This window comes from Cupressus sempervirens, chromosome 8, assembly GCF_028749045.1.
Source record: "Cupressus sempervirens isolate cs-2001-9-10 chromosome 8, ASM2874904v1, whole genome shotgun sequence".
NCBI classification, from domain to species: Eukaryota; Viridiplantae; Streptophyta; class Pinopsida; order Cupressales; family Cupressaceae; genus Cupressus; species Cupressus sempervirens.
This window is the reverse complement of record NC_143125.1, coordinates 352293135-352319919: the sequence shown is the minus strand read 5'-3', so window position 1 is coordinate 352319919 and position 26785 is coordinate 352293135. Positions and strand designations below refer to the sequence as shown.

General features: G+C 35.7%; 2 protein-coding genes and 1 pseudogene across 4 annotated transcripts in view; 2 read left to right on the top strand and 1 right to left on the bottom strand.

The window, feature by feature from the left end:
• LOC149542788 (Single hybrid motif superfamily protein) overlaps positions 1–18796 on the bottom strand; it is a 24414-nt gene extending 5618 nt beyond the window's left edge. The window contains exons 1-3 of the mRNA XM_089797686.1: positions 18302–18796; positions 18156–18204; positions 17855–17981 (exon numbers count right to left, since the gene is read on the bottom strand). Coding sequence (XP_089653812.1) covers positions 17855–17981; positions 18156–18204; positions 18302–18587 — 462 coding nt within the window. The 5' untranslated portion in view covers positions 18588–18796. The remainder of the gene's footprint in view (positions 1–17854; positions 17982–18155; positions 18205–18301) is intronic.
• On the top strand, positions 869–1535 carry LOC149542789 (putative calcium-binding protein CML21; annotated as a pseudogene).
• On the top strand, positions 18220–26785 carry LOC149542787 (tRNA (guanine-N-7) methyltransferase). 3 transcript variants are annotated; one of them, XM_089797683.1, is made up of 6 exons: positions 18220–18260; positions 18341–18437; positions 18791–19682; positions 23682–23828; positions 26279–26325; positions 26432–26785. In XM_089797683.1, the coding sequence occupies exons 2-5, from the start codon at positions 18435–18437 to the stop codon at positions 26284–26286; spliced, it is 1050 nt and encodes a 349-aa protein (XP_089653809.1). In that variant the 5' UTR covers positions 18220–18260; positions 18341–18434; the 3' UTR covers positions 26287–26325; positions 26432–26785. The 3 variants fall into 3 exon arrangements, with proteins under 3 accessions (XP_089653809.1, XP_089653810.1, XP_089653811.1); XM_089797684.1 differs by lacking the exons at positions 23682–23828; positions 26279–26325; positions 26432–26785 and adding an exon at positions 19982–20727; XM_089797685.1 differs by lacking the exons at positions 23682–23828; positions 26279–26325; positions 26432–26785 and having other exon boundaries at positions 18791–19980.

Genomic DNA, 26785 nt, shown 5'->3' with positions numbered 1-26785 from the left:
TGGGCATTCTCGCCTGTTGTGGATACGTTTAATCCAAGAGATTGATTTGGTCCTAGTTGGACATTCTTGTCTCTTGTGGAATGGTTACTTCAAGAGATGGATGTGATCTTAGTTGGACATTTTTGCCTCTTGTAGATTGGTTACTCCAAGAGATGAATCTGGTCCTGGTTGGACATTCTTGCCTCTTGTGGACTGATTAGTCCAAGAGATGGATTTGGTCCTGGTTGGATGTTCCTGCTTCTTATGGACTGGTTAGTCTAAGGGATGGACCTGGTCCTAGTTGGATGTTCCTGCCTCTTACCGATTGGTTACTCCAAGAGATGGATTCAGTCCTAATTAAATGCTCTTGCCTCTTGCAGAATGGTTACTCCAAGAGAAGGATTTGGTCCTAGTTGGACGCTCCTGCCTCTTGTGGTTTGGTTACTCCAAGAGATGGATTTGCTCCTAATTGGATGCTCCTGCCTCTTGTGGACTGGTTACTCCAAGAGAAGCAGTTCACCCTAGTTGGACACACCTATCTCTTGTGGATTGGTTACTCCGAGAGATGAATATTCTCTTGATTGGATGTTCATGCTAATTACTGGGAAATAAGAAAGAAGAATTTTATTTGACCCAGTTACAACCCTATTGAAGTGGGGGGATACAAATGACAGTATTGTTGTTCAAGAAGTTGCTTCCTAAAGGCTTGAATGCAATGTTAATTTGAAACTAGAAAAGGACGCTGATATAAAACAGAATCAAATGAGGTTACAGATGTGTCTGTGTATAGTGCTTTTGTAATCAACATAGAAATGATTATGGCAGATGCAAGGAAGGTTGGCATGTTCCCTGTATAGACCCTCTAGTATTCTTCTGAACTATCTCATGGATGTTGTTCACACCCAATGTTTATTGCTCTTCTTTTTATATACCGATTTATGGATTTGAATGTGTGGGGTATAATACATGCTTGAAATTCATCAGAAGGGGTGGGAAATCTAGTACATTTAGTTTCTTCAAGAAGCCAACTGCTCCAAAAATTGAAAAGAAAATAGTTGAGGTTCTAAGGAAAAGAACGGCATCTGGAGGAAGCACTGTGAAATCATTCAATGACATATCATGAGATTTCCTGAAATTGATGAGAGCTTTGGAAAGGTACTGGGTGTGTTTCAGAAGTTCAATAAAGATTTCAATGGAACAACAGATGTACAAGAATCGAAAGACTGCTTTAATGAACTTCAAGTTTCATTCACAGCTGAAGAAATAACAGAATTCCACCACATATATGATATGGATGAAGATCTTGAAGCCACTTTCGATACTATTGTTAATATATTTGTATTTTTCGATAGAGATGGTGACAATTTGTTAGCAAAACTGAAATACTTAACACCATAAATGAAGCTCCTCAAGGAAGAAAAGCTACAAATCGGATTTGCACAAGAAGATTTGAAGAAATGAACTTCAACAAAAATTAAAATGGAATGATTACATTCAAAGAGTTCCTATCTGCATTTACACATTCAGTTGGTTTCAATAACGATGATGATGAATAGTCAAAGTTGCATGGATATGGACACATATACAAATATATATACAGTATTGGGTATGGATATGGCGACTTTTTAAGATCCCTAATATGGATACGGCTGGACACGATATTAATAACATATACACATATTTAACACAAGTTTCCGAGTTGGTATAGGAGATTTTCATTACTTCAAAATCAATATTGACACATAAATGCTACATAATATTTACAAGTTAATTTAACACTTTACAAGATGTAAACATAATAGAGTTGCATTAGAAGATATCCCAAAAATGAGTTACTGAAATAAAATAATATTTTAATTTTTTTCTCATTTGGTGCAGGTTTTGTTTATACCATTTTAAAAAAATTGCTTTAGATTTTAATAGAGCTTGTTTAAATTGACTTTCAGAAGATTTATGTCAAATCTTTAAAAAAATCAAATCCCGCAGTATTGGGCACAATTGGAGAATCAAGTTTTTTTAGGAAGACATGGGTACAATATTCGATGTGTATCCAAGCAGTATCAGATACGTTTCCAAATTGGATACGGGAATACATGCACCCAAGGAGGGTCATAGGAGTTTCCAGCAACTTTGTGAATAGTAATTTCTACAGGGCCTTTGGGATGCGTTCATACACTATAGGCAATGTATCTAAACAACACACACACTAGACCCTTGACACCATTATGAACACAATTTGCATATAAGGGGACGATTGGATATAACACAACACAACCTATTTTTCTATCGGCTGGATGTTCGAGAAAATAGGGTTTTCAATTGTGACCGTTGATTCAAGAAGGAAAATGTAGTACTGATAAACTATCTTCAACAGGAAAAAGGAAGGGCACATTTCAGCATTCTAACATCTCAGTATGAGGAGCATCGCATGCGGCTGGAGGACTGATTTTAAATGAAGGCGTCTATGACTCAATTTGGCCTTATCAGATATTATTCCCCAATTCAAGAAATCTTCAACAAATTTATCGACCTTCTGGAATGAACCACACGCAGAAACAGAGGAGAGTTGCAATAGGTTATCTCTTTTCCCAGGTTTGCAAATTCAATAGAAGGGTCTCTTTCGATAAACATTTTTAGAAGGGATTACATCCGATAAGGAAAATGACAATGTTCAGAGAAGAGATCGAGACCTGAGGATGACTTCATAACACTCAGTAACTATGATCTCCCAAGTCATTCATTTCATCCAAGTTGAGTGTTGATGGATACCATAGTTCATGCTGTGGCATCGCTTGAAGACAAAATGGCTAATTACCAGCTGACATGGTAGTTATATGTTTTGAGCAGTTTGCAATTATACTAACAGTTCATTAAGGATTCTGCTATGTAATTAAGCAGTTGCAACTGTTAAACTGGGACTAGGTATGATGAATCAACATGTTGGTTTGTAGTCGCACCTCTTCATTCACATATTTATACAGATACCAAAATCAACATGAGGGAATAGCATCATTAATAGAACCATTATATTAGCAACTTGAGAGAATAGGAAAGAGCAAAGTAGTTTTTGATGGCTGGCACTTCAAACTGCTGTATTATTCTTTCATGATCAATAAGGGTTCTGTGTTTTTTTGTTTATTTAAGGCAAAGAGCAGATTGCAAAGAGGATTAGTCCTTTATGGTCATCAAGAAATTTGTTGAACAGTTCTTAATATATTGTTTGTGTATAAGATATATCACAGCATTTTGAGTTTAATTATCAGGGATATTGTGAAATATTTATGTGTTTCCATATCTTTGTCTAATTGCTCTTCTCACCAAAGAAGTTAAAAGTCTAATACTGGCACAAAATAGCATATATGATTGATTTTCCACATTCAGAAGATTGGAACAATTGATGATATTGCAATACATATTGTCCTATAAAGCTGTACTTAAGAAACGTCATTGTGATAGACTTTGTTGCCCAAGAAAACAAGGCACTAGTTGTTGTGGTCATCAAAAGATAATCATCCGATTTATAGCCTGAAGTCAGTGATTCTTTTTTGCATTTCCTTTTCAAAGAATCAACTCATTTATTGATACAATCTATCAAGGTATTCTTATCTTAAGCATTTTTAACTTTCAGAAAATATAGTTACAAAGATTCATTAATACAGTTTAAAATCCGCATACTAAGGATCTTCTGTTTTCTTGCCATTTGGGCAAGATCTTGGTTGTTTTGTTTATCAAATAATCTGTTATAAAAAAGCCCAAGGCCAAAGGAGTTGGCTTAGAAATAGGTATACCCATCTTGGTTCTGCAGAGCCAGAAGAGCACAAGACAAGGATCATTTTGACCAATCTTGTCAAGTTGGCCTTAACTGGTTGGATATCACAACATTGAATTGGCAAGGTTCATAAGATTCCAATCTGTGGTTTTGGGAACCAACAGATTGGCAACTATACTGGAGAAGAGTTGCAAAACAGTCCCTGAGAGTTTCTGATTCCAGACTAGTGTAGAGAAGTTGACATTTATTTGCATTATTGAGATATTTGGATAGTTTTTATAATTCAGATTTTGAAGAGTTCTGATATCTTTTGAAGCATTCATATCTTGTGAAATTATGATATAAAAGAGGTCCTCACTTTTCTTTAAGTTTTGATTTTGTTGGAGTATATCAGATTTGTGCACCCTCAAGAATCCTTGCTATTAATCAGAACTATTGGTGAGATTTGCTCTGCTGAAGGGAGGAACTAGACTCTGGAAAGCAAGACATTTTCCTCTAAAGTGGAGGCAGCAATTCTATTACTTTACACAAAACTATTTGGAGCTGCAAAACATCCCTGTCATCATCTCTTAATGTGGGGAAGAAGATCAGTAAACAAAGGGCAGGACAATTTCACCCAACTGAGGTTCAAAAGGAATCAGAGAAAGAACAAAAATAGGCCACCAGACATGATTTTCTCAGGACAGAAATTTCCATGAAAGGGTGAACAGGCAGAATAATTATAATGAAGGAACCACTTCAAATCATCATAGTCCTGAAGGAGAAGATGAGAACTTCAATTTTTTTTCCAAGTGCCTGAAGTGGAGCAAGAGCCTCAGTGTGAAATAGCATGGGTAGAAGAAGAGGATGATGAAGAATTGCAGCAATGGGATGAAACTTTTAAGAAGATGACTGATGTTTCACAGTGCACACCAAGATGATAAAATGACAAAGATACTTAGGAGACAGCTTGATTATATCCTTGAGAAGATGGGAATAACAAGAGGACAGATTATTTCCCCACAAGGAAAGACAAACAGTGGAAGATAAACAAAAGAAAGAAAAATGGAGGAAAAAGGAAAAGAAGAAAAGTTTGATCAAGAAGGAGCAAATAAAACTCCGAAGTATAATCCCCCTCACAAAAAAAATATAGACTCATTCTATGCCACTAGACACCTTAATCCTTTATTTGCATGGATGATAGAAATGGAAGGGCGAATCAGAGTGAAGGCTTTGGGAGACACTTTGGTGAGGGTCATCATAGGACAACATGACAGGGGGATTCCACAAAATGGTGGTCGTTTTCATGGAGGTGCAAACTCAGGAAATCCTTATAGTGGGGGTCAGGTGTACAGAGGTATGAGAGGTATTAATCACCATAACCAAGGTTCTGGAATGCATCATACAGGAGCAAGGAATCATATCATAAGGCAGCTAATGGTTATTGAAAGATATAGTCTGTTGAATTTCGATGGGATAGGAGGATAGCCAAACCCAATTTCAAATGAATTGAGGTCTGCTATCCCGAAATTATCTGGAAGTGGGACTGAATCTGCAGAACAGCATGTGATCAACCTTAAAAGTACAATTGAAGATTGGATGAGGATCATGAAGATGTCTTGATGAAGCTTTTTGTTCAGTCTTTAACACAAGATGTTGCTGAATGGTATAGAAGTCTTCCTGATAGGTCTATAATCGGATGGTGTAACTTTGTTCACCAATTTATAGAACAGTTCAAAGACCATAATGACATCTCATTTGCTTCACATCAATTGACAAGCATAAAAAAGAATGTGAACGAGTTAGTTGCAGAGTTCAACAAGAGGTTCAACAAGGTATTGAATAGATGCCCGAGGGATATCAGATCAGTTGGTTCCTTCTTAATTGATTTCTCAGTGCATTTGATAGCAAGACACATTATGAGATAAGATCTCATAGACCTAGTTCTTTACAACAAGCCTTTTAGACATCCATGACAATAGATAATGATAGAAAGACATCCGACAGGGTGAGCAAAGGATGTAAAGCTTTATAATCCCAAAGCCCCAGAGAAGGATGACTTGAAGGAAATAATGGACATGCTGAAAGACATGAAAATGAAGCAAAGCAGAAATGACAAACCACCATTCCAAAGAAATGATAGACCAAGATTGCATGACATGCTTTATCATACTAATTGGAAAGAGGGGAAACTGGAGAAGCCTAGTTATACTAAGGATGCTCCTGATCCTTTGAGAAAAGTCAATCACATGGTTGAAGATAGGCCATGGTGTGAGGTCTATCGGCTCCCTCATGCATCTGATCAAAGTGCTATTGCACAATCAGTTTTAGAGGAGGATGGCCAAGAGATGGAAGCTCAGCAAACCATAAACACTTTGTCATCTGAACCTTTTTTTGGGGTAGTGATAATGAAGATTATTCTGATGAAGAACATGTTTCAGATTCATATTCAAGAAGGATAGATCAGCAGAATCATGTACAAGAAGTATTCTCATATGGAGAAGAAATTCCTACTCTGAGAAGGCTGACCAATGAGGAAAAGAGAGCTTGCACCATTCCAGCTGTGGAGCAGGCCAAGAGCACATATCATTTAAGGAATAGAACCATCAATGCAGACCAAGGTAATCCTACAAGTATATTTGCCAAGGTTCCAAAACAAGAAAATATTAAAGTAAACACATCAAAGAGAGAAAATGATGAAACTCAAAGCAAGTAGGTAGATACATTGCAGCCTCCTTGTGACAACCCTGTTTGGTAAAAGCTAAATCAAGCATCAATTTCTTTCACATTTTTATGGTTTGACATTTTGTCAAACACTTGGCAAACATCCCAATTACTATTGAATCTATGATGTCTTAAATTTTCAAACATAATATTAGGATGTACGGCAAACTGATCACAAATTTACTTAATTTTGGCCTTATAAGTTTTGCATATATAAATACCAAATGCCAATAAACAATTCTGAAATGATTCACACCAGCCTCTGACTTCATTCATCAACAAACCACACAGCAATATAATGAAAAGGGAATTTAATTGTTGGCTGATTATAAATCAGAATTTGAAGCCAGCCTATTTACTTTCAAACTATGTAATATAAACTGAATTTTACAAATTAAGAACCTGGTCTTTGCCATAGAATCTAATTGCAAAGTCAAACTGAAAGCCACCTGGTCCAATTTCAATCTGGCGTTCACAGTCTACCCTTACAAATGCTGCCCAAAACTGATATAGAAATCACGCCAAATATAAGAACCCTTGGCATTCAAGCTGTAAATCCAACACGTTAAATCTGATGCAAAACAAACAAACCGGGATATCTAGAATTACCAAACTCCAATCTGTAGACTAAACCCTCATTCAGCAACAGAGAAATTATAATATTCAATTGTATAAATGCTCCTTAGTGACAGTTAATACAGAAAGAGGAGATGATAATAAAACTCAAAAGTCCACAATACCTTAGTTGTGGATTCTCAGAATTAAGACTACAATACTTCAGTTGTAGATCTCAAACCCTTATACTTTAGCAAGGGCACAAACTTCAAACTTAGAAATGTCACAAAGACAACAAGAGCAAAATAAGATAATCAAATAATTGGATGCTTTCCTCATCAAATGTCCTCATATTTATAATCTTCAAATGGCACCAGTTTCCCAAAAGAACTCCACTTAAGAAGCTTTCTCTACACAACATTAAAATATAATAAAGTGCCATTAATATAATTTATTAATTGCTTTTGGCTCCAAAAATGACCTTTTCCACTATAACTTAATATTCTGACACGTAAGGCCACTGTTTCTTGTTCCCACGATTTAAAACTTTTCATCTTGGTTCCAATGAGCTATGATATTGAGGTGACCAACAAACAACACCAAAAAAAATAGCAACCTTAGCGTATTTAAATGAATAATAATAATAATTCACCCATCTTGTGAAAACAACTGAAGAAGCATCAAAATCGAAATTTGACAACACCAAAGTGATCCTGATGATGAATGAACTTGATGGAGTGACTTACTATAAATAGACGCTCCCTCCAAGATTCTTGGAGCTCAAACCGGATGCCCGAAATAAAAACCGAGAGCATCACCCAACTCCCCTGACTCAACTAAGCTCATCGGAACCAACAAATTGACTTACTATAAATAGTAAGTCCCTCAAACAGAGCCAAAACACACCATAGGCTGCTGGAAAGCCTATAACCACACAACAAAGACCCTCAGATCCTACTATCAACTCACGAGGGTTGCGATGGTGAACTGTCCTGGCCAATTGCAGGAACTTGCTAAAAATGGGGACATTACACTCCTAAATTAACCAAGCCATCAAATAACCAGAACTCTAGTAAGCAAGTTTCTGATTGTCATTCCTTTATGAATCATACATTATCTCAGGTAGAGATGTTTGTTCCACTAATGGAAATAATGAAATTCCTTGATTACAAGAAGGAGACTATGAGATCTTATCTAATGTAGAAGATTTAGAAGATTAAAGTGATAAAAAAGATAATAATGAATCATCAATTGTGTATTTAGGAGCTACATTGAATAAAAATTCTAATCAAGTTGATCCTTTTTATCTGACCTTGCTAATTAACAATAAGCCAGTTATAAATTGCATGATTGATTTAGGAGCAACAATCAATATTATGTCCGGAGATGTAATGAAGGAAATTGGTTTGAAAGTTGATACACCATATGGGAAATGCTATTCGATGGACATATATCGGTTCCCATGGTTAGCATCATGAAAGATGTTGAATTCAGATTTCCTGCATGCCCTCAAACCTCATATAAAACTGATATTACAGTTGTGGAGATCCCTGCAAACTATGGCATGTTGTTGTCCAAGCAAATGGTCAAATCTAGTTGGAGTGCATGTCCAACTTGATTTGTCTTATGCCACCATACTAGTTGGTAGAAGGGAGATAAGAATTGGGAGAGAACCAAGGTCCCCTTATTTGGTTGAAGATTTCAACTCTGATTTTGAGATCAACTTCTGCCAATCTGATATGGACAACTTTCAGGTAAGCATTGCTAAACCAGCCTAAAAATCTATTGACCCTATTGAAGTGCATGTGCAAGAAGATCATGAAGATATATGGCAAATGTACTTTGATGGAGCTTGCAGCACAGATGGTAATGGGGTTGGGGTTATCTTTGTATCTTCATCTGGTAAAACTTTCAAATACTCTTTTTTGTTGAACTTTGAATGTACTAATAATATTTCAGAATATGAAGCTTTAATTCTTGGATTAAACATTGCAAAAGTATATGGAATTAAGATGCTTTTGGTACTTGGGGATTCTGATTTAATTGTCTCTCAGATTAGAAATAAATTCACAAGAAGGAACCCAAGGCTAAAACAATATAGGAATTATGTTTGGGATTTAATTGAGCCATATGATGTATTTTTCATTAAGTGGATAGATAGGTCAAGTAATTTTCTTGCTGACCAAATGGCTAATCTAGCCATTAGGCAAGTTCATATTCCACTTGATGAGATTATGCAGGTAGAGATGAAGAATAGACCGTCAATACTTGATAATGTGCAGAATTGACAGGCATTTGAAGATGATAGGGACCTTCTTAGATTCCTAGCATGTGAAGAAAGTTATAAAATTTAGAATATAGATTGGAATGGGTATGTGGAGGACCAAGATGGTAAGGAGGTCTTGTTTGGGAAGGTGGTGGTGCAACTTAAGACAAATAGGATACCAAAGGGTTTCGTGGCATTAGAAAGAAATTAGAAAGAATTTTCGATGAACAAGGAAGTTTCAAGGCTAATAAGTCTTCTGCAATATAAGGGGAGATAGAGAAAATAAACCTTGGGAATGAACATGCCCCTAAGGAATTGTTCATTGGTAAGAAGTTATCTCCAAAGATAAGGTCAGGTTTGATTTCTTTATTAAGAAAGTATAGGCACATTTTTGGTTGGACTTACGACTAGATGCAAAACCTTTTAGGTAGAGGCAAAGGCCCACCAATCCAACTTTGGCACCTAAGATGAAGGAAGAGTTAATCAAGCTGAGGGATGCAGGTATCACCGAACCTATTAGGAACTCAACTTGGGTATCAAATCTTGTCCCGATTAGAAAGAAGAATGGTGATATCGGATTGTGCCAGGATTTTAGAAACCTTAATGTATCATCACTAAAGGATAATTATGCTTTTCCCAACATGGAGGCTTTACTACAAAAGGTGATAGGGAATGAGTTATTGTCCATGATGGATGGTTTTTCCGGATACAATCAAGTCAAAGTCAGGGAGTCTAGATAGTACAAGACAACATTTACTACTGCATGGGGCACTTATGTCTATGCTAGGATTGCTTTGGGCCTGACTGACACGAGCCACTTTCCAAAAAGTGATGGATGTTGCCTTTGAAGGCTTGGCTGACTTCATTTTGGTTGTTTATCAAGATGACCTTACTGCTTATTCCAAGGAAGCGGAAGATCATTGTAGACACTTGGAAATAACCTTTTTAAGGGCTCTTGAATATGGAATATCTGTTAATCCCAAGAAATGTCACTTTGGAGTTATAGAAGGGAGACTTTTAGGTTACATTGTATCAAACGAGGGAGTAAGGATAGATCCAGAGAGAGAGTAACAAAAACTGACAACATCCAAGTGCCTAAAGACTAAAACAGTGAAATTATTCTTTGGTCAAATCAACTTTGTGAGTAGATCTGTCTCCAACTTTGCAGAGATTATCAAACTGATTGCTAGGATGCTGAAGAAAGGAGAAAAGCTAACATGGAACAATGAGGCCTTGGAAGTATTTGCAGCAATAAAGAAGGCAACCAAAGAACCTCCGGTGTTCAAATCTCCCGACTTCAAGAAGCAATTTCAAATTTTCTCTTTTGCATCCTATCATACTATAGTAGTAGTCATGTTGTAGAAGAATGAAGTGGAGCATGATCAACCAATTGCATTTTATAGCAAATGTTTGCAAGCCGTCAAACTTAATTATGATATTAATGAGAAGCAGGCTTAAGCACTTGCGAAGGCAGTCAAATCATTTAGACCATATCTGGTCAGAGCAGAGGTAATTGCATATGTGCCCAATGCAGCAGCCAAAGATATCTTCAAACAATTAGAGACCACTTGAAGAAGGTGTAGATGCATAAACCAGATCCAAGAATTTAATATTGATATCCAAGTAACAAAGTTGGTGAGAAGACGAGGTCTGGCCAAACTCATGGAAAATGCAAATCTAGAGGCAACACAGGTAAATCAAGTTGATCTTGAGCATACAGAAGTCAGCATTGAGAGATGCCCTTGGTATAGTGAGGTAGTTTACTATCTAAGGCATATGAAATGTCATGATAATCTGAATGACAATCAGAAGAGAACTATTAAACTTCAGCCATCAAAGTATGTCTTAATTCAAGGTCACCTCTATTGGAAGAATAGAGACAAAGTCTTACTTTTTTGCCTGGATACATATCAAGTAGAATCTATTCTTAAGGAACTTCATGAAGGAGTTTGTGGTGGTCATGTTTCGGCTAGGACAACATCACATAAGATCTTACACGCAGAATACTATTGGCCTCAACGTTTCAAGGATTGTCATGATTATGTGAGGAGATATGAGCCCTGTCAGAGATTCTCTGGAAAGTTAAAAAGTATGATGGAGCACTTCCCCTAAGGACCTTGCAAATAGAAGAACTTTTTCAGATGTAAGGAATATATTTCATAGGAGAAATAAGTAACAAGTCAAGTAGGGGGCATAGTTGAATCCTGGTAACAACTGACTGTTTCACCAAGTGGGTGGAGGCCATACCTACTAGGCAATCTACTAACAAAGCAGTGATTAAGTTCCTAATGGAAAATATTCTAACAAGATTTGGAGTACCTCAAAAAATTATTGCAGATAACAGTATGTGTTTTAGGTCAAAGGAGTTCTCTGATTTTTGCAAGACATGTGGCATAATTGTCTCCTATTCATCCCCATACCACCCCCAAGGTAATGGGCAGGCCAAATCTAGCAACAAGAATATATTGAGGATCATTAGGAGAATGCTAGATAACAACAAGAGAGCTTGGGATTCCAAACTAAATCTTGTACTATGGGTAGACAGAATCACATTGAAGAAGACTACTAGTTTCTCTCCTTTCAACATGGCCTATGGTAAAGAAGCAAGGCTTCCCCTAAGCAACTTGCTGCTGGTGTACAGAGTCATGACTGTAGAGCACCTAGAAGACAGATTTCATGGAACAGAGGTTGAATGCACTTGTGGAATTTGGTGAAATCAGAAGAAGGGCACAGGAGCAGAATATTATCAAACAAAAGCATGTTAAGATTCTCCATGATAAGAAGGCTTAAGGCAGATTTCTCAAAGTGGGAGATTAGGTCTTGAAGTGGAATGCTAAGGATCAAGAAAAGGGAAAGCACGGTAAGTTTGAAGCCTTGTCGTTAGGGTTCATTATTTCAGAGAAGACAGGAGGGTACTCTTACTTTCTACAAGATACAGATGGGCACATTCAAGAGTTCCCTGTCCATGGAGAGTACTTAAAGCCATTCTTCTCATGAAGACACTCAGGGGTTTTTTTTTCCCTTTTCTCCTTTCTTTTGCATGTTACTATAACTTGTTGCATAAATAAATTGTTATTTTTAGGTTGTATTTTTCTAGGTTTGCTTCACCCAGCGAAAACTAGGACACTCATCATGCCCACAAGGGGCATATGTCTCCAACAAGAGCCACTCATGGAGCCTTAATGTTTTGCATAATAGGGCCTCCATTTGAGCACCCTCTCTGACATGTTTGATTTTATTATTAATGTTATCTTTTATAAGCTAGATCATAAGCATGTTTATATTTTTCCTTAGGGTAAAATCTGATACTCCTTGCATATGACCAGTCAAAGTGTGTAGCATTTCCATATCTTTAATTATGATGTCATGGTATATAACTCTCAGACTTTACATCATCATTATTTTACTTGGCTTGCTCCAAAGGTTTTAGTTCATTATCTAATTTTTACAATTAGCAATAAAATTCCTCTATCTCAGTTGTTCCCAGTTTTTATTTTGAAGGTAACAATGCTAAGAATTCATAGCCAATACCTTGATAGTTATGAAGACTCTGCACTCAAAACAAAGGGCCATGGGTCTCTTGAATTGAAATGAATGTAGAAATCCGGAGGCACCATTAAGGAAAGCAATGGTTGGGTGGACTAAGGAGAGGCTTGCTCTTAAAAACAAGTTACTGCGGTAATGAATAAAAGAAAATCCTTCTTCAGACCTAGCCCTGTTTATGGAATCAGAATGTAGAGTCAATGAGATTAGATCAGAGCCCGAGGATGATCTTGCAGCAAGTCTTCTTATTCATATCAGAGGCCAGTTGATGCCCTAGTCCACACTATGGCATCATGTGTTTTGAAAGCAAACAGCTAATTATTGGGAAATAAGTCAGAAGAATTTTATTTGACCCAGTTACAACCCTATTGAAATAGGGTGACACGAATGACAATATTGTTGTTCAAGAAGTTGCTTCCTAACAGCTCGACTACAATGTTAGTTTGAAACTGGAAAAATGATGCTGATATAGAACAGAATCAAATGAGGATACCGATCTGTCTGTGTATAGTGCTTTTGTAATTGACATAGAAACAATTATGGCAGATGCAAGGAAGGTTGGAATGTTCCTTGTATAGACCCTCTAGTACTCTTCTGACGTATCTCATGGCTGTTGTTCACACCCCATGTTCATTGCTCTTCTTTTAATATACCGATTTAGGGATTTGAATGTGTGGGGTATAATACATGCTTGAAATTCATCAGAACGGGTGGGAAATGAAGTACATTTAGTTTCTTCAGGAAGCCAACAGCTTCTTCAAAAATTGAAAAGAAAATGGTTGAGGCTCTGAGGAAAAGAACGACATCTAGAGGAAGCACTGTGAAATCATTCAATGACATAATCATGAGATTTCATGAAATTGATGAGAGCTTTGAAAAGGTACGGGGTGTGTTTCAGAAGTTGGATAAAAAATTCAATGGAACAATAGATGTATAAGAATCAAAAGACTGCTTTCATGAACTTCAAGTTTCATTCGCAGATGAGGAAATAATAGAATTCGACCACATATATGATATGGATGAAGATCTCGAAGCCACTTTCGATACTATTGTTGGTACATTTGTATTTCTCGATAAATATGGTGACAATTATGTTAGCAAAACCAAAATACTTAATGCTATAAATGAAGCTCCTCAAGGAAGAAAAGCTATAGACCAGATTTGCACAATAAGATTTGAAGAAATGGACTTTGATCAAATGAAACAATTGCATTCATTGAGTTCCAATCTGCATTTCAACACTAGGTTGGAGTCAATAACAATGATGATGAGCAGTAGTTTCTACAGGGCCTTTGGGAAGTGTTCATACATTGTAGGCAATGCATCTCAACGACACGCACACTAGACCCCTGACATTGTTATGAAAACAATTTGCATATGATGGGAGGATTCGATATAACATAGCACGGCCTATTTTTCTATCAGCTAAATGTTGGAGAAAAATAGGGTTTTCAACTGTGACCGTTGATTCAAGAAGGAAAATGCAGTAATGATAAACTATCTTCGACAGGAAGAAGGAAGGGCACATTTCAACATTCTAACATCTCAGTATGAGGAGCATCGCATGTGTCTGGAAGACTGATTTTAGATGAAGGTGTCTTTGACTCAGTTTGGCCTTATCAGATATTATTTCCCAATTCAAGAAATCTTAAACAAATTTATCGACCTTCTAGAACGAATCACATGCAGAAACAGAGGAGAGTTCCAATAGGTTTTTTCTTGTCGCGGGTTTGCAAATTCAATAGAAGGGTCTCTTTCAATAAACATTTTTAGAAGGCATTACATCTGATAAGGAAAATGACAATGTTCAGAGAAGAGATCGAGTAACCTGAGGATGACTTCACAGTGCTCAGCAATTATGTTTTTCCATGTCCATCATTTCATCCAGGTCAAGGTCCATGGATGCCTTAGTTCGTTGTGGCTCTGCTTGAAGACAAGACAGCTAATTACAGGCAAACATGGTAGTTATATGTTTTGAGCAATTTGCAATTATACTAGAAGTTTATTAAAGATTCTGCTATATAATTAAGCAGTTAGAATGTTCTATAAAGTTGTTCTATTAAAAACAAGGCACTGGTCTATAAACTGAGTCAAAGACGCCTTATTGTGATAGACTTTGTTCTCCAAGAAAACAAGGCACTGGATATTGTGGTCATCAAAAGATAATCATCTGATTTATAGCCTGAAGTCAGTGATTCTATTTTGCATTTCCTTTTCAAAGAATCGACTCATTTATTGATATACAATCTATCAAAGTATTCTTATCTTAAGCATTTTTAACTTTCAGCAAATATAGTTACAAGGATTCATAAATACAGTTTAAAATCTGCATACTAAGGATCTTTTGTTATCTTGCTATTTGGAAGAGATCTTGGTTGTTTTGTTTATCAAATAATCTGCTATAAAAAGCCCAAGGCCAAAGGAGTTGGCTTAGGAACAGGCATACCAAGCTTGGTTCTGCAGGGCCAGAAGAGCAGAATACAAAGATCATTTTGATCAGTCTTGTCGAGTTGGCCTTAACCGGTTAGATATCCCAGCATTGAATTGGCAAGGTTCACAGGATTCCAATTTGTGGTTTTGGGAACCAACACCATCCATTTGAAATTTGACTAGGTTGATGGTATCTTGATATTATGGACAAGTAGATTCTAAATGGAATAGGTTGTGTACACTACACCAACAACAGTGCGAAGTATTTTCTCCATATCTGTTTCTTGGTTTCCTCTGAATCTTCTATTTAAATTCATGGAACTAGGTGCCATCGCTGGGGCTTTTTGAGCTGAAATCAGCATCAATGAGTAGATGATTGTGTTGGCCTTCTAGAAATGGCAATAAACCACGCACAACAAGCATAAATCAGGGGCATGAGGGGCAACCCCCAAACAGATACAATTTAAGACACTGTAGCCTGATCAATATTATTAAACAAATACTTGAAATTTCTTATATTTTTTGATGGTCGTGCCTTGCTATCCCCTAAAAAATGGCCTCTCCAAAATATTCATCCCAGAAATGCATCCTCATATTCTTCGCCAACCCCATCCTAGAGACTTGGTATGACATAGCCACACACATACACTTCAAAGAGTTGTTGCAAATATTCCATGACTACATCTCCAAAAGTCTACTACAATTACCATTCATGAGACCTTTTAAATAGCTACCTTCCATGAATTTTTGAAATAAGAAAATGAAGTGTTGAATTAAATATGATGAAAAAAAGGCATTTGTGAGAGGTAGTTTCTTTTTAACCGCTCATAATATATGGGTCAGATAAGTCACAGGATTCGTCGAATTTCATCCATGAGATTCGAATTTCAACGAATTTTTACTCTTTCCGAACATCATCCAAATTTTATGATATTTAATATAATACAATTTTTTAATATAATAGTATTTTATTTTAAACTGATATTTTTTTATTTAGTTATATTATTTAGCAATGTTTAACTATTTTGACAATTTTGTGGATATATTACTAATATTTAAAACTACATAAATATAGACAACCAAAATTTAATGTCGATTTTTTTTGCCAAATTTTTACCCTAATCATTTTTCATTCGAATTTTATAATGGATGAACTCGAATTCGAATTCGAACCTTGTGACTTAGTGGGTCAGCAAGAATGCCTCCAATTAAATGCAGTACTCTCTGGATTAAATGATATTAGATAGGTATGCCCCATGGAAACACTTTATTAATAGAACCCAGGAACCATCTCGAACAAAATAATGCAGGTCCCTTAAAGTAGTATCCAATATAACCAAGCATAGTAGCTGAGTCTTCTAATTGCTCAATGAAACTTAATAGAACTGCAGCATTGTTGGCAAGTTAATTGAAATGCACGACAGTCGCAATATATTGTTCTGAGTTCTACCAGAGCTTTTCTAAATGGTTATGATGTTGATCGTTTGCTGGCTTTACGAAGCTTGCCATTGCACGTGACATAAGCCTGAATATAGAAGTAAGAAAAGGTTTTCGACACAGTTCTTTACATAAGAGATGGAAAATTAAGAATGCAAAGTAGTTCTAAGTTTACATAGTACCAAAGTGATCTGAGGGCTCCAATGAGAGAAAATGAGCTATCATTTTTCAGTAAAAAACAAAGCTGGTATGATTATTTGTTGCCTACCATAGGAAAACTGCAATACCCAGTCCGGGCTGTGAAAAAAAGTTTGTTACCATAGCTTAGATAAGAAAGAGAATGTTCCTGGTCATGTTAAATTAAGACGTGGAAATGGGTACTCAAAAAATTAGAAATGTGAGTGACGAAGCAAACGAACAACAGAAACTATAGATAAGTGACTTTCTATAAAGCAGACGTACTAGGCTAGGAAAATGCAGAAGGAAAAGTTTTGAACATGCCGGCAAGCTTTCACAGATTATTGAATCCACAACCTGAGTTGGCCTAGTGGTGGAGAACTTGTACTCTTGAAAGAGAGGTCACAAGTTCAAATCCCACTGGGGGGTAGGGTATGTACACCTCGTTTGTAGCGCCAAGCGCCTCTCGAAAAAGAGTACGAGGTAGTCCCATATCACTGTCACCATATGTAAACCCAAAAACTATGGCATAGTGTCGTGGACTATAAAACCCACTTACTTACTTTTTTTTTTACTGGGGCCTGAAACAGCTTTAGGGTCTAGGAAATGGTTGGAACATGCTCGTAAGCTTCCAACAACTTTGGAATTCCCTAGGGTCTGAGCAAATATAGGTTCTTCATAAAGCTTACCTCTGGCTTTTAGGCATGTTTTATGAAATTCGTAGTCTTCTAAGCCTTGTCAGGGACTTTTACCGAACTTTTGGGGCACATTTCAGGTGCCTGGAAGTTCTTGTTGTCAAAAGAAAAATTAATCGAAAAAGGAAACCAAATGGCGAAAGCAACCGCGTTGACCAGATTTCACATAGCAAACAACTCATCCGGTGGCAAAATAAAGAAAATAAGTTAGAAGAATCATTGGGGGGTCACAACCGAAAAGCTGGGGTCTGAATACGCAATGGCTAATGTGATTTTTTAAGAGAGAAATTGCGGAATTACCCTTTTTCGCTTTCCAGTGACCTTAATATCGCTGCGGCTTGATTTTCCAACATTGAAATCTACAGCTTTAACCTCCGGCTTTTTTCCCAGAGCAACATGCGTGGATGCCAGGCCGATTACGCATAGCCTTAAATAAAACGGTACAACTAATGAGATATAGATTAAACTCTACTTTTTCATCACAGATGTTTAACTATGCAGAAAAAAATTGACATTACTAATATGTTCATCTTATAATTTTGATATTCAATCTTCAACTTTTGATATTTGTGTAATTAGCTCTAAACAGCCAAGATTTTACCCGTTCGCGTGTCTGTAAATATACTGATCGTGTTCGGGCTTCAGAAAATCTACTTAAGATCCAACGCCAAAAATCCGTTAAGTTCCGAGTTCTAATGATTTAAAGGTACTAAGCAGATTTCTGTAAAATATTTGAAAGAATTTTACCTACGACATAGTATTGAACATAGTTCGCTTCTATTGCAGGAGGAGGACGTAAAGGAAGCTCATGTATAACGGGGCACAGAGAAAACAACGCTTCTGAAGGATCACTTGCGCTGCTGTCGTTAAAGCTCGGCTCATGGTAAGCAATCTGATCAGATTTTTCTACTGGTCGGCTTTCTGTGCATTCTTTCTTTAATTGAGGTGTGATGTCATTAAGCTCTTCTGTTTCGGCTGCTTGAAATCCCGTCAAATTCGACAAATTTTGGTTTGGGATAGGAGTACTATCCATAGCTCTCGAGTGGCAAATTTCGCTTTGAATTGATCCCGTGTGTAGATGCGACTCACGAGTAATTTAGTCTAGCTAGAGCATGAGTGGCTTTTTTATGTAAATATAACGAGATTAGGGTTTATATCGGGCTTTGGAGCACGAGCCTAATAGAACCTTATATATTAAAGTGTCATAAGTTTTAACTGCAGTATCCTTATTTTTAGTTATATTTTTGTCGAGCATACCCTCGAAGTCGAGCAATGTTGCATGCTAGAGAGCATGGCGCGTCCGTGAAGCATCCAAGGAAGCGGTTTTACAGAGCGCGAGCTCACAGCAATCCTCTCAGCGATTCGCACTTTCCTGTACCTCTCTGTCCGGCTCAATTCGATTATGCCGACCATTTCCCTTCACATTTCTCCGGAAAACATCTCCAAGACAACAAATCTCCAGCGCCTAACCCTAATGGCGAAGCTCAAGAAGAACACGAAGTCTCGAACTCTAAGGATTTGAAACCAGTGAACGCATGTTCTGCCTTAACTGGTCAAAAAAAAAAAATTCAGTTTGCAGATATTGGCTGCGGCTTTGGTGGGCTTCTGGTGCAGCTTTCACCCATTTTCCCATCGACCCTGATGATAGGCATGGAGCTCCGCGACAAGGTAAGCGAGTATGTTAAAGAAAGAATTTTGGCTTTGAGAAAAGCGAATCCGGGCCATTATGATAATATCTCTGTAGTGAGAACAAATTCCATGAAGTTCCTGCCGAATTATTTTGAGAAGGGACAGCTGCAGAAAATGTTTTTCCTCTTCCCGGATCCACACTTCAAGGAGAAGAATCACCGCCGCAGAGTCATTACTGTTCCTTTGCTTGCAGAATATGCATATGCCATGGCTGTTGGAGGAATTCTCTATACTGTAACCGATGTCGAAGAGCTCGGTGAATGGATGAAAGGTTGCTTGGATGCACACCCTCTGTTTGAAGAGGTTGGCCAAGAGGAACTGAAAATGGATCCGGTGGTAAAGCTCTTGACCACCGCCACTGAGGAAGGACAGAAGGTTGCAAGAAATGAAGGCCAAACATTCCAGGCCATCTACAGGCGTATTGCTCCTCCCCCTGAAGGTGCTTAATTTATTTCTGCCTTATCAGACTTATTGTCAAAATATCTCTCTGCATTTTTCTGGTCAAAATACCGATATATTGAATGCCAGAAGGTCTCTTGTTTAGAATTTCTGTATTCCTCAAGATTGAACACTGAGTGCGAAATAGCATAAGCTCTTTGATTTTCGACAGTCAGATTAAACATAGTATTCAGAATAATAGCATAAACTCTTTGATTTCTGAACTTCGGATTGGATATTGAATTGATTTATCATAGTACTCAGAATAATAGCATAAACTATTTGATTTCTGAATTTCAGATTGGATGTCGAATTGATTACCTTCTTGTTGGAGTGATCTATTGCGCATGGTTTAAAAAGCAGAATGATTTGCTGACTACTGCTAATGTATTATGCTAGCAAGCTGATGCCCTTGTACTTTTGATTACCATATTTGGCAATTGACTGGTGACTCCTTTACTTTTTGGTTGTGTTCTTTAAAACTATCAATACGCTTTTCTGTCAATTAGATCATGTAGATTTCTTTTGTTGTCAATAATTCGATCCAAACACACTATAATCCTTCATCAAGCAGATCAGAAACAAAGAGAAGAGAATTTCAAAATCTGAATTAAACATACCACATACTTCTTCATCAGGGCAGAAAGAAAGATGAGAAATTCAAGTTCAGAACTAAACATCCTCCATGCTTCACTTTTCGAAATTATGTTTTCTCGGGATCAGAATGAAGGCATTTGTACTTCGCATATCAGAAGCATCGTCTGTTAATCTATCTTCTTCATAGATGTTTTTGAGATTACTGAGTTTGCCTCGATTGAATTTTGTCCCCTGTAACAATTCAGTTTCTCCGGTTTTCTTCCAAGTTTTTTCAAAACATTTTTGGAAGAACAGACGCATGTTTAATGTTGAAAACTAAAAATCTTCCAGCAGTAGGGATAAGTAAGCAGACATATTTAAGCATTAAGACAAGTGATACGTTTGCTTCTTTTTTATATTCTTTATCTGTATTTCAAATGTATCAAAGTATGTTTCATTTCTATTTGCAATATGGTTGAATTTGTCTTATTCGTTCGCATTAGCTATTTTTTGTGATTTCTATTTGTATAACAATGAAATTCCTACTCTTTCAAGTACGTGCCAAATATTTGTAGCCTTTTTGTATGGTAGGAATATGAATATGAATATAAATATAATCTAAGCAATTTGAACACAAAGCTTATACTCAAATGGTGGTGGTGGTATGAATTGTGGATCAATTTAGGTGGACAAATGGGTTTAATTTGTCAAATTTGTAAACAAGTTGTTAAGTTATTCATAGAAAGACGCCCTAATAAACTAGTTGACACTTGTAACAAGAGTGCAAGTTGTTAAGATTATAGCTTCACTCAGATTGATTTTACCATGAGATACATTGTTGGTGGTAAATCATCATAATCAATAGAGACATGTCTCTTCATGAGACATGTGTCTCCTGAAGAGACATGTCTCCTCCTCTCATATTTAGTAAGTCTTTCAATTTGCATTTGGAACAGAATTGATATAATGGCATTGTTAGTACATTTGCAGCAATCTTAGAAAACAACATGACATCAGAGCCAACTACAAATGTAAGAATAGATATGAAAAGAAGAGTTGAGGAATTTTATTTGGATGAGCTGGTTGCACGGAAATGTGATTTTGAGATATTTCTAGAAATTGGCGATAATTGTAATCTTAGATCTAAGAGGAGAGAATCAATATTTAGAATTTTGAATATTTACCTATAGCAAAATGAAGACGGTGAATTCGAGCACCAATTTTCCCAATGTAAAGGATATAGATCTAAAACCATTGATAATAATTGGAAGACAAAACAAAGAGTCTTTTAGAAAGTAGCATGCATAATGTGAATGCTATGGAAGTAGAGAGGAAAATTGTAAGACATAGCGGATCGATTGAGTATAGGAAAAAGGAACACTTAGTACGTATACAAATATAAGAAACAAAAGGGGTGTGAACAAAGGTTTAAATTCTGACGCGGAGGTATCTAGATATACCAAAGATGAGAATGAATCGGATTTGACAAAAACATCAAAGAAAAATAAACCATTTACCAGAATGCATTAATAGTAAGTCAGGCCAATAAGAAGATACGAGGAATTTGAAGTTAGATATCTTGGTATCCTTTTTTAGGGAGGTTAATCAAATGGCAACCAGAGTAAAATTGACCATATGAGGTTTGGTGGATACAAATATTATAATACAATTGTTTGAATAGTGCAATGCTCACCCTTGAATGGAAGATCACACCTATTATCAATTGATGATTATGTAAGTATCGCGAATGACCTTGCATCGTCTGCCTTGGGGTACAAGTGCCTTGCCATAGTTTTTCGAAATAGGAATGATGTGGAGAACAAATCCTCACACAATTTGCTGACTTGGTAAGGCATACTCCAAAATATGAAAGAAGGCCGACCTTGTCAGATATGTAATGAGTGATCTCGAATGGGAAGTGCACATATTTCTTTTGGTTAATAGGCCAAATCTATCACTTGAGAGCAGTCATATTAGAAGTCAGATAACAAAAACTTTTTGGCCAAGTTTTATGGTAAAATAAATATTTTTAACAAAAACTTCATTTTCAAATGCATATTATAGAAATTGATGATGATGTAAACTAGTGGTTATTAGCATTTTCTATCTAGTTTTTAACAATTTTTAATTTTTTTTTTTTAATAATTTCATCTGAAGTCCATTTTTTTATCTCTCTTGAGAAGTGGTTTATACGAAAAATTGATATTTTCAAAAAGTGATGGGTGTTTTGATCAACATAATGTTTTCTAAAAATATGATAATTACAAAATTCTTTCAAGGCTAGAATAGTAACATCAATATCTAGCAAGTTTTGTTCAATTTCATCAAAAATTATAGGTTTTTTTTAGTGGCAAAGTGACACTAACGATAATTTAGACATAGGTTGCTTTTAATCAGTATAACTTGATATGTATATATCGAAATGAAATTTTTCTTGACTTGCTAGAAAGCTAACATACATAGCTTTGACGATCATATTTTTAAAAAAAATTATTGTTTACTTCTATATTTTTCCCGAAGCTTCAAATGGAGATTTCTAAAATGATAAACAAACTTATATTTAATAAAACTAAAACTAAAACATCACAATAAATACAATATATGCTAAAAATATATTCATTGGAAAGCTTATTGAAAGGACAATACTTTTCCAAATTTATTTTCAGAATTTAAACTTATTAGGCCCTTGTTTGAGCCCTCTAAAGAGCAAAAATTAACAAAAATTAAGAGCAAATTCGGAAATTTCCTTAAGCAATTTTTTGGCTCTTCACCCCAAGAGGCTTTGAACGAAGTCGTCAAGGTGGTTTACCACATTTTAATAAGGGCTTCGTTTGAAGCTCCCTGTGGTTGTTTCACAACCACAACAGTGGCCACGTGGGAAGGCCCAGGGGAGCTTTGAGTGACTCCCAGTAGATGACATGGGGTTTCGCTCAAAGCCACCTTGGCTGACGAAGCCCCTTGGTTGCACGGAGGGCTTCAGAAAGTAGGACTTGTCGGCTAAAGGGTACTGGTATGAAGCTCGTCGGCCAAAAAAAAGATTTCATTTTTTTTGTTTGATATTAAAAATAATGTTGCCTTCATTTTTTAAATCAATACAAAACAATCTTACAAAGAATTCATTGTTTTTAAAGAAAAATGAAGAAGACTGAAGACAATTTGAAATATTTTGATAGTTTTTTGAAGACCGAAGACAATTCAAAATATTTTGATAATTTTTTGAAAATTGAAGATGGGATGATAGCAAGGAAGACAAAGTAAATCTGCAAAAAATAGATCAACTGATGCAAAATAGAGAAATCATGAGAAAACTTTAGCAAATTATAACAAAAAGAGAGAAGGGATGCACATGTGTAAATTCTTATGGACATGTATATTTTCAATTTTATAATTAGTTTTCTAAATTTATTCATTTATATGCATGTAGGTCTTAACAAACAATCACAAGACGGGCAAATACATGTTGAAGAAGATTTGGGTCATGACAATCCAGGACATAATAGTTTGGGACATGATAATTCAAGACATGAAGTAATGGAAGTTGGAGAAGGGTCAAGATCAATTGCCCAAAATGGTATGGATGAATGCATAAGACTAGCTACAAATGTAAAGAAAAAATCACTCATAGAAATTTAGATCATTTACTTACAATGGATGAGGATAAATTGAAATTACTTGTTGATATTAAATCGTTAAGTCTTTCCAAAAAAAGAGCTTTGAATAAGATAGTAAAAGAAATAGTAAGGAAATGTGATGTTTTGGAAACACTTGAAAAAACTCAAGTACTTGCTCATGTTCTTTTACAAAAAAAACTTGGAAAAGTCATTAAAATTGTTAGGTGTAGACACGACATCAAAAAAGAGAAAATTTTCTAACATGCATAGTGATATTATTGAAAATGTTAAGAAAGGTTTGAGCTCTATAGGGAAGAACAATTGTAATAAAGATAAGAACACTACAAGAAGAGTTATGTTGCAATCTATTCTTGGTAGTGGTATACCCCAAAACAAACAAATATCTTCAATTTCATCACATATTGATTTTAGTAGAAAAACCATATCAAAATATATTAAGAGGAGAATGGTTTTGGATGACAACACTTTGGAAGGAATTTGGGCAATTATGTGTAGAGCTCCTTGTTGTGACAAAATTGATGATAGAATCAAAATTTTGGTAATATCATTTTGGAATGATAATACTCAACCTTCATCAGATACTAGAGATATTCTTAGACATAGGGTAAGAGCTAACCTTTATGAACATCATACAAAACATTGGTTGGACATAACACAACATGAAATATATGTCTCATTTTGTAGTTCAAATCTTGATATAAATATTGGGTAGACATTATTTGAAAGATTGAAGCCATATTATGTTAGGAGAAACAAAGCGTTTGAAACTTCTTGTTGTTATCATATTGAATTTGATCTCCACTATCAAGTTTATTGGAAATTTATAGAAGAAACTTTTGGTTATAAAAGTGCCCCTCCTAGTAGATGAAGTGAGTTCATCTCATCTGTTTTATGTGACAAAATAGATCATCATGTTGGTCAAATCAATTGCATTAGAGGAATGTGTGACACGTGTTCTAATTTGGCTCTTGTTCTTTTGAATAATGAAGATATTGATGTCACAAAAATGATAACTTGCAAGGGTTACAAGTATGTAAGGAATGAAACTAATTTTGGAAAAGGATAAAAAAGATTAGAATATGTTGAAGAGGAGATGATTGTTGGAGTGATTATGGACAAATTTAAAAGTTTGATAAAACCATATTCGTCATGCCTTTTTTGCAAAGTGGCAAGCACAACAATTTTAAACACTTGGAGATAACTTTCGACTCAGAACCATTTTATCAGTTGTTAACTTTGTAGAAAACTATTCATTCTTCCATCAAAAGGTTATTCAATTAGACTACTATTTTTCAGATCAGGTTACTATTATGGTACAAGTGTGCTATCGCCATGCATAGTTAGATTTGGATGGTATTCAAAGCATAGATGAAGCATGAGTCATCAAAAAAGAATATCACTTCTACATAAGTGATGATAAAGAACATGATATTCATTATATAGAACATTGTTTTAAGATTTTTTTGGTATATATCAAAGAAAGAGGCATAGGTATTGATAAACATTATATTTGGTCGGATGGGTGTGCTGCACAATTCAAATTATTTTGACCATTTTATGCACTTTGTCGATATCATTATAATGAAAACATACCATATGTATGGAGTTTCTTTGAAAGTGGACATGGCAAAGGTGAACATGATGGTGTTGGACCTTGTATCAAATATGCTTTACAAAAGTATAAGATGAATTATAAGGGAGCTCATATAAATAATGCACATTATGTTGTTGAATGGTGCAAGACACATTTTGTATCAAATGAGGTTGGCGCATCATCACGAGTGAGTCAAGTAGTACCATGTGGAGTCTTTTGGGAGATATCAGGTAAATGTACATGCATGTACATATATATTTTCTCTTATTTAATTTAAGTTATACACACACATGTGAATATATATTTTTGTCACTAATTTTTTGTAAATATTAAATATGTGTCTTCAGGTGTGGATAGAAAAACTATGCATGGTTGCCACGATCCTTACATTCTATTATGAGTACCAATCATCGCAATTGGACATTGTACACGAGAGACTATTCATGTTTTTGTTGTTATTGCATTGTTGAGAATTACAATGAATGCATCAATCAAGATTGTGGATATGTAGGTCTATGGACTTTGGTGCCACTTGTTGTTACTGATATAGTTAATAGAGATGAAGATGAAAACTTTGATGACATCCCTTTGATTTCTACTGATTATAACCATATATTTGGACTAGTTCAAATTGGTAAGTAAATTTTTAAAAATTATATATATAAAATTCACAAAGAAATTTTAGAGCTCACAATATACATGTATGATATTTATTGTGTGTAGGCGAAGTCTTTGTAGTTATTGTTGAGCTTGGAAATGTAGGAGTGAGTTACTATTTATTGTGTTGCATTGCAGAAATGTAACTAAATCGGAAGAAAGTGATGGAATGTTATTCCCTACAGGTATATTTTTCAAAATTATATATAAATTATGTGTGTTTATTATTAAATGATGAATTTATTTATTACATGTACACATTAAATCAACTTTTAAATGCATGGTGTGCAGGTTCAGTTGTTTTGGAGGGAACATATCTTAGCCAACACAAATTAGTGAAACATGGAATTTCCTTTGTTGATTACCAACCTAACAATAAAGTGCTTCAATATAGTCACCATGTTATTGCTACATCTAGTTAAACATAAAGGTGGATGTCACAAGTGGAGAATAGATACTGAAGACCAAGAGAGAATATTAAATATTCTCCATGAGTATGTGGAACCACTTGACATATTTCATATTTGTAGCACTTGCTTAGATATTTCATATTTCTAGGACTTTCTACGTTTAATACTTTACATTTCTAGCACTTGCTTAGATATTTCATATTTCATTTAATACATTTCATGTAACTTAGGACAA